The sequence below is a fragment of the Mesocricetus auratus genome, unplaced genomic scaffold, assembly GCF_017639785.1.
Source record: "Mesocricetus auratus isolate SY011 unplaced genomic scaffold, BCM_Maur_2.0 Super-Scaffold_100013, whole genome shotgun sequence".
Classification (NCBI taxonomy): domain Eukaryota; kingdom Metazoa; phylum Chordata; class Mammalia; order Rodentia; family Cricetidae; genus Mesocricetus; species Mesocricetus auratus.
This window is the reverse complement of record NW_024429196.1, coordinates 58,897,585-58,906,642: the sequence shown is the minus strand read 5'-3', so window position 1 is coordinate 58,906,642 and position 9,058 is coordinate 58,897,585. Positions and strand designations below refer to the sequence as shown.

General features: G+C 46.7%; 1 protein-coding gene across 7 annotated transcripts in view; it reads right to left on the bottom strand.

The window, feature by feature from the left end:
* Window positions 1-5,110: 5,110 nt before the first annotated feature.
* The window catches only part of Rreb1 (ras responsive element binding protein 1), a 178,185-nt gene continuing 174,237 nt past the window's right edge, over window positions 5,111-9,058 (bottom strand). For all 7 annotated transcript variants that reach the window (XM_013110609.3, XM_021224983.2, XM_013110607.3 and 4 more), the window contains one exon: window positions 5,111-8,416. In XM_013110609.3, coding sequence (XP_012966063.1) covers window positions 7,947-8,416 — 470 coding nt within the window. In that variant the 3' untranslated portion in view covers window positions 5,111-7,946. The remainder of the gene's footprint in view (window positions 8,417-9,058) is intronic.

The window sequence follows — 9,058 nt, the reverse complement described above, 5'->3', positions numbered from 1 at the left end:
TCAAATGCTGCCATCATCTGGATCTGGAGTTTCTTTCTTCCCAAGGCTTCTGAGTTCAAGACTCGGCCCCTAGCTTTTGCTGCTACTAGAAGACAGAGGGATGTCAAAGGAGCAGGGGAAATACCCTTGACAAGGCTCTAAGAACACCATTCTTTTCTCTGTTTCCTGATTGCTGTGTGGTAAGTGGCTGCTTCTGCAACACTTGGCAATGGGCAAACTGACCATGGTCAGAAACCTCTGAACTATGAACCCAAACAGACTCTACTTCTTCCTGTTGAGCTCCTTGCTATGCGATAAGCCCAGGCTGGCCTTGAACTCAAGACCCTCCTACCTCAGCCTCCTAGATCGTGGGACACAGGCCTTCACTATCATGCCTGGCTAATCTTTTCCTCTTTCTTTTTTTAAAGGTTTTTGCCTTGTTTTAGATTTATTTTATTTCATGTGTTTGAGTGTTCTGCTTGCATGTATGTCTGTGCACCAAGTGCATGCCTGGTGCCCACAGAGTTCAGAAGAGGGCATCAGATCCCCTGGAACTGGAGTTAGAGACAGTTGTAAGCCACCATGTGGGTTCTGGGGATTGAACCCAGATCCTCTGCAAGAGTAACACGTGCTCCCAACTGCTGAGTCATCTCTTCAGCCCTTTCTTCTTTCTAAGTTGATTATAAAGTTTTATAATTTAGACATTTATAATGTAAGGAATTGGTATTTTGTTATAGTATTGGAAACACTGACTAACACAGATGGAGTCTACTAAGAGCTCTGTGCAGTTGGCTACCGGATTTATCTTCTGAACCAATCTTTCTGCTCAAGACCTGAGCCTCACTAATTTAATATACTGAAGAATTCTCTGGGGTTTTGCTAAAACAGGGCTATTGATCAGCAGGTCTAGGTAGGCCTGAAGTCCTCATTCTAACTAACTCATAAGGAACATGGGTGCTATTGGCCCTCAGTCATACCCTCAGTAACCAGACAGCCAGGGCTGGCCTTGTCCTGGGTGATCTACACAAGGCAGCTTTCCTGTGGCTGAGACTCTCATGCACGGCCACTGGTGTGGAGGAAGGTTAGAAGGTTATCTCTCTCCCAGCTCCCAGAGGGAGGCATGTGACAAGCACCAAGGCCACAGAAGACTTCTGGGTGTGATGGTGTGTTGAATTACAAGCTACCTGAATCATGTATAAGAAAAACCAAGGAGAAACCAAGGAGAAAGGTAAAAGAACCTTCGAGTGGCAGGTCAGGGCAGGGTATAAGTCTCCCACAGGCTCCTCCTTGCTCTCCTCCAGTATCCGTGGAATGAATGCATGGCTTGGAAGTCCTATCCGCTTCGTCAGGGTTACCACAGTAATGCCGACGAGAGCTGCGAATGTTTTCCTCATATATAGTAACTCATATAACCCACATGACAATCCCAGGAGGCAGATACTACTGTTACATTCTTAGGAAGGACAGACCAAGGCACAAAGCTACTCCTCAGAGGCACAACTGGGACCTACATGCACCCAGTTTATCTTTGTAGACCCAGCTCTCGGTTATTTCTCCAACCATCTGTATTAGTTACTGTAGTAGTTTGTTTCTCTCTCTTTGGGGTCCACCACCCAGCTCCCAAATAAATACATGGAGACTTATTCTTACTCACAAATGCCCGGTCTTAGCTTGGCTTGTTTTTAGCCAGCTGACTTAAATTATCCCGTTTCTCTTTAACTACATTTGGCCTCTGGGGTTTTTACCTTTCTTTATTCCGTGTGTCTTTCTTTCCTTCTTACTCCATGGCTGGCTGTGTGACTGAGTGGCTGACCCCTGACATCCTCCTCTCCTCCTTTTCTTGATCCTTCCTTTTTCTAGATTTCTCTTCCTATTTGTTCTCTCTGCCTACCAGCCCCGCCTATCCTTTCTCCTGCCTAGCTATTGGCTGTTCAGCTCTTTATTAGACCAATTGGTGTTTCAGGCAGGCAACGTAACACAGCTTTACAGAGTTAAACAAATGCACATAAATGAATGCAACACATCTTTGCATCATTAAACAAATGTTCTACAGTGTAAACGAATACAACACATCTTAAACTAATATTCCACAACAAGTTACATCCCTCTCTGTTTATCATCTAGTCCTGGAGATAATCCCGAAATCCTCAGCCCTATCTCTGCCAGGTGTGGCTGTGCACACGTTTAGTCCCAGCACTCAGGAGGCATAGACAGCCACATCTCTGTGAGTTCAAGGCCAGTCTGTCGACAGAATGAGTTTCAGGCTAGCCAGGGAGACATAGTGAGAACCCGTCTTAAAAACAAACAAAACCCACCTCTTCTCAGAGTCCTGTGAGAAGGCACTACTATGACCTCATTTTAGTGGTTTCCCGGTGGCCACCCTTGTCACCCCAGTGTCAACATGAAAGCAGAATCCCACCAACCCACCCCAGTCTACTATAAGCTCCAAACCTTGTTCCTTCTACTTGTCTTGCCAGCTTCCTGCAGGGCTTGTGGCCCAAAGCCTTCCTCTGTTCCTTCAACAGACATCTGCGTGGCAACTTTCTCAGGCTGGCTATCCCTGTCCCATCTTGGTTCCTTCTTCCTCTTGAACTCATATCTTTATCTTCCTCATCTACTTCCTTTACTGTCAGTTTCCCTGTTAGAACTTCAATTGCCAAGACATCAGGTTTCTTCAGTGTGGTTTTCTTAGTGTCCTAGTCACTGTCTTCTGGGCAGTGGCTACCGGGGGGAACACTTTGAGTAAGTGCATGGCTAACTGGATTCTGGGGGAGGAATGAACAAATCAAAGACCCCCTGGTACTCAGTGTAGTTGGTTCTTCCTTCCTTTCTTGTTAGTGTTGAGACAGGGTCTTTATGTAAACCAGACCCACCTCTGCCTGAGTACAGGGCTTGAAGACGTGTTAGGGCATTTTCTTGATTAATGTGATTGATGTGAGATGTGGGTGGTGCCATCCCTAGGCAGCTGGTCCCAGGTGTATCAGAAAGCAGGCTGAAGCTGGGCAGTGGTGGCGCACGCCTTTAATCCCAGCATTCGGGAGGCAGAGGCAGGTGGATTTCTGAGTTTGAGGCCAGCCTGAGCTACAGAGTGAGTTCCAGGACAGGCTCCAAAGCAATACAAAAAAAAAAAAAAAAAAAACCCTATCTGGGGGGCAGTGGTGGTGGTGGGGAGCAGGCTGAACAAGCCAGGGAGCGCAAGGGAACAAGCAGCATTCCTCCACAATCTTCACTTCCTGCTCGACTTCCCTTCATAACGGACTGTGACCTGAGCGTTCTAAGATGAAATAAACCCTGTCCTCCCTAAATTTCTTTTAGTCACAGTGTTTGTCACAACGGAAAGCAAACAGAATACCAGTTGCAATACAGTGCATCCAGGCACCGAGAGCGTGCTCACGGGCACCTTACACATCACCAGTGGTTGGCTATGCTCTTGCTCCCGACTGGAGAGGCTTTTAAAAAAGATTTATTATGTATACAATATTCTGTCTGCATGTATCCCTGCTGGCCAGAAGAGGGCACTAGATCTCGTTACAGATCTCTCTAGCCCCCACTCCCACTCACCAGAATTTTAACCGCTGAGTCATCTATCCTGTGGGACATGTTAGGATCCTTATTGGTATCTCATCAGAGCAGGCTGAGGGACCTCATTCTTCCTGCCATGCTGTAATCTGGCACTTAGAACAGGACAGCCAATGACTGTGTATCATAACCTATAATTAGTCTCACCACAAATCAGCTTCTTCTGGGGTTGCCTTTTGAGGGCTACTCCCCAGGAGAGGTACAGGCCCTGGACAATGACAGATACCCCCACAAATGGTTTGATCAGCTGTCTCCAAGACCCAGGACTGCTGTCCCATGCTAGGTTTGCTAAGATCTGCAACACTAAGATTTCGGCTTATCAGAATTCTCAGCTGTCCCAACGCTGCCACCCTTTAGTACATCTCATGCTGTGGTGACCCCAACCATGAAATTATTCTGTTGCTACTTCATAACCGTAACTTTGCCACTGTTGTAAATCGTAATGTAAATAAATATCTGTTTACTGAGTCTTAGGTGACCCCTGTGAAAGGGTCATTTGACCCCTCCCCAAAGGGTTGGGGCCCATAGGTTGAGAAACACTGCTCTACATCATGCCAGCTTGGTCCTTTACCACTGAGTTAGGGAAGAAAGCGCAGGCATTCTTTACTCGTGCACAGGAAACAGATTTGGCTGTGTGGACCACCCCAGCTGTCTCTGCCACTGCTCCTCAGGTCTCTTTCTGGCCTTATTATGAAATTTCACCACAGGTGCTGACATCCCCCATCCACACTGTCAAGACAGAAACTTTTTTAACTGCTTTTATTTTTCTTTTTAAGATTAATATAGTGTTCTGCCTGAATGCATGACAATGGCACCAGTTCTTAATTACAGATGGTTATGAGGCACCATGTGGTTGCCAGGAATTGGACGCAGGACTTCTAGAAGAGCAGCCAATGCTCTTTAAACTCTGAGCTCTCTCCAGCCCCCAACACCTTTCATTAATGAAAGGTTTTCTCATTTTTTAAAAATTTATTCATTTTATGTGTTTATTTTGCTCCAGGTTGTTCTTTTGTCTGACAGTCTTTTGTCTTTTTTTTTTTTTTTTAACGAGACAGGGTTTCTCTGTATTGTTTTGGAGGCTGTCCTGGAACTCTCTCTGTAGACCAGGATGGCCTTGAACTCACAGAGATCCACCTGCTTCTGCCTCCCGAGTGCTGGGATTAAAGGCGTGCGCCGCCACCACCTGGCTTCCTTTGTTTTTCTTAGGTGGGTTCAAAAGACCAGTCTTGAAGCAGGACCTCTCGGTGAACATGAGATCACCAATCTGGCTGGGTTAGCAGCCCAGGGGAGTCCAGGGTCTGTGTGTTTGCACGCCCACCTCCCTACCCCACCCCCATGCTGGAGTTAGACATGTGCCCCCACTCACAGCTTTTACATGGGTTCTGAACTCAGGTCCTCCGTCTTTTGTGTCAGGCACTTTAATGGTCTTTCAAAGATGCTGCCTGGTTGGTTGGGTACCCAGGCTTCTCAGGGCACCACTGGTTGGGAATCAACCCTGCCTGCTCCCTGGTGCCTGAGTGGGCGGAAGGAACTAACTCACAGGCCGGTCATGTGCCATTTTTAAATATAACATTTATTGCTTAGATGCTTTGATACAGAACAGCTTTTCATTCTGAATTTGGAAGTTCTATACAACTGAGTACAAAGAGAAACAAAAAGTACCAAAACCAAACTTGTGATTCTGTTCATGTGGCATAAACCAGTTTTGTACATGACATGTAGCAGCAGTTTTTAAGTTCCCTTTAGAAAAATATGAATTCTACAGTTATTATTGTTTCCTGTTTAATGCATGGGCTGAAATCATGAGGATCAACTTCTTGAGGAAAGAGGAGAGGAAAGAGACGAACGAAGGATGATATTTATCTGAAATCGGCATCCAACTTATGGACCTTCCCCAGCTGCTTGGGAAACAGCCCCTTGGGGTCTTTTTGTTTTGTTTTCACAGCCAGGTATTTTATGTAGTGATTGAATCTCAGCATTGTGTCCATTAAAAAGAAAAACAAAAACAAAACAACAACAACAAAACAAGAAAAAAATTTGCACCTCAAAATTTTTTCAGACGATCCATATATATATATACATATATAATATATATATATTTGTAAAAGCCCTGAGGAGAAAGAGAATCAAACAAAATGTATAGAAACAAATTAGCTGGACATGCAAACTAAACTATGATTCACCCAGCGTTTAAACAAATCACAAATTTCACAGTTTAATATGTGGGGAGGAAGGCGGGCAGGAAAGCAAACAAATAATACATTTCTCAATCTCACTAATAAAATGTGGCAAGACCTTATTGACTATGAAGGAATAGATCAGACTAAATAAAGCTTTAAATCAATAGTGATTATTGCGAGCTGCAGCTCCAGCTAAGGCTGCTGCTAGGAGCCAATCCCTGCTACATCTTACCGCAGCGTAGAGTTCAGTCATGGCTTCTCCCCACAAGATCATGAGTTTAGTGTGGAGAGTTGCAAAGAGAGACAAAACACAAGAAACCCCAATAACAACAACGACAATAACAGTTGTAACAAGAAAAACAACTAAGGGATGCAGGAGCCGGCTTTAACTTAGAAGACCATGGGGTCATTGGTTCTGATTTCTCTCTACAGTAAATAAAACTCCATTTTAAACTGGTTCATACATCCCTAGTACAGTTAAAAAATCATATATAACTCAACATTTTTCTTTTATAGGCAAATATATCACTTTTCATTATCTCTAGAATAGCTGTCTTCCATTGAAGTAGGGTGGCTGGATTTCAGCCACTGGAAACAGGTGGACAATGGGCAGAGGAGCATAGGAAGCCACAGCGTGACGGGAGGAAGTGTGGCAGAAGAAGCCCCCTCCCAGGGAGGTCTCAAGGCTCTGCAGGCAAGGGACAAGCACAGGAGCTCTCACAGCAGTGTGGCTCAGGCATCCTCGGGTCTCGGCTACAGGCCAGGGTGCTGAACAGAGGTCAGCTACAGTAGGAGCGGTTTCTCTTTGCTGACGAGGGACGTCTACTGCTTGTAGAGGACACTCAGGAATAAAAGGGACCCCACCTTTGTGCACCAGGGGATTGGCTAGCTAGGAAACTGAAAGCGCTGCTCTCTCCAAGCAGCAACACCACGACTGCAGGAAGGTGCAGGAAGACAGCTCTCTAGTCTAAACCTTGCACGCACAGATCAGTTCATCACCAGCAGTAGTATCGCATCGCTTTTCAAATGACAGTAGCACAGCTGGGGAAAGGCTTGGACCCGGCTCAGCAGGAAGACAGGGATGCCTGGCAAGCTGTCACTGAGGAGCCCCAGGTGCGGCCTGTATCTCAGACACCTGTTGCCCACCACACGTGCATCCTTGTCCCCTCTGAACCACTACTTAGCCACGCGTGGAGGACCACTCCTGGCCCCGCTGGCTTCCACAGTCATGGAAGAAAGGCTTGTCTGAGTACAGTAGAAGAGCCGTCACTGGTGTGTCAAAAGCTACAGGCACACATTATGTGGGAACCAGGTGGCAGTGCAGGTCTCCCAGGACAAATATTGCCCATTTCTTTCTGCTGAATGCAGAGCCCAGCAAACTGATGAACTAATAATAATAATAATAATAATATTAATAATAATAAAATATACCAATGGGGAGAAGGGAAAAAAATCAATATGACATCCAGGCATGTCCTCCATAGGTTATGCTGTTGAGGAGGTCATTCTTCTCTGTAAATTAAGAATTTGAACAGTAACCATTTCTTCTAACATGGAGAGAGTAGAGACACGTGAGGTCGAAGCTAGATCATTCCTGGCTTTGGCTGACACCGCGCTGGAACTCTGCATCAACCACATCTACTAACAACAAAGACCAGCTCACGGCTCCTCCACCAGGTGACCCAGAGAAAAAAGGTCTAGCTTACAAATCAGCCTCCCACCCTCTTCCCTCTGGTCACGGACAGGAAATTCACATCATTTTCTTCCAGTTATTGGCTACAGGGATCCGAGGGCTAGGCTTTCTTCTTCTGTTTCCAGCTCACAGAACAAACAGTACTATCACAGGTTCACAAAAACAAGCTCCAACACACCAACACAAAAGGTAATGTTAATGCTTATATGAAGAGGTCTCCCAGCAATTCATTAAAATCATTGTTCTGTTAAAACGCCACTGCGGGTGGGGATACACCCACAATGACATGGGAGGAACCATAAGTAGTTAAGGCACTGGGGCTGGCCGTACTGGGGCCGGTGCATGCGCATTGAGTAAGGCTATGTATGGCACAAGCTGGTTGGCCGCACTGCCTGTCTCTCTTGCCCTCTTTCCTCTTTCCAGACAGCTGAAGGACACTGAGAAAACCTTGTGAAATCTATAATCAGGAGGCTCTGCTAGCTTTGTCTATGTGGTAATGGGGTCAGGGCAAGCTCTCATTCCATCCCCAGGAGCTGTGAGGCACTGTCGGTGGCTGCCAGGATTGGGGCAGGCCTCTTGGTGCACAGCTCCAGCAAGTCTTGTACAAGGGCTGCTGGGCTCTGGGGATCTGTTTCACCTGGAGACACCTGCTCCTTGGGGGTGCTGTGGCTGGGCTCAGCTGGCTGCTCTGCTGCAGCCGTCTCCTCCCGGCTACAATCCTTCCCCGAGTTTTCCTTCCGGCTCCTGGTGATGGCCACATGGTTGCTGGTGCTAGGAGCTGCGTCGGCCTCACTCTCTGAGACAGGGTTGTTAGCACTATTGGTAGACTCATCCTCACTGTCCTCCTCAGCCCGCTCGTCCTTGTCGCTGTCTTTCCCATGGTGTTTGCTGTGCCTGGCTTTCTGGTGGATCCGCTGGTGTCGCACTAGGCTGTGCTTTAAGGTGAAGGTTCGCTCACAGGTCTGACACTTGTATGGCCTTTCTCCTGAGCAACAGGAAAAGGAGATGTCCGTTAACATGAAGGCCACTGGTTCCCAGCTCCCGACTCTACACGAATGCAGCATCCAGAACTTACTAAATAAACCTCGCTGCTCAGGAAAAGTCCTCTTACTTGTCCAAACTGACAAGACTAGGGTCATATTCTTTACCCCGTTCCTCTCACCTACGTCTTCTATACACTGATCTTAAAGGAATCCCAGAAGCAAAGAGTCCTGTAGGAGGACTCATTGGTCCTTGCCCAGGCTCAGCAAGGCCAGCAACAACCCCCTCAATCAAGGCACAAGGAGGTTCAGCTGAGTTTTTACCGATAGTTTACAGACCAAGTTGCCACAGCTGAGAACATCTATGGCCAGAACAAGGTACCAGCATGTACACCCGAGTGTAGGACTCAGCTGGCTATGCCAAGGTCACTTGTGCAGAGGGAGCCATGGCAGTGAGATCTGGACAAGGGATTAGGGTACTCTCTTTGGAGGGATGGCAGAGGAAGGATATTTCTATCTTTTGGTTTCATGGTTCTATCCAGGTCTCCCTCTCTGCTAAAGCTAAAATAACAAGACCTTATTTGAACATTGCAGCTCTAGCCCTGTAGGTGACAGGCTGAGCTCTACAAGGGACAAGGATGTGCCCA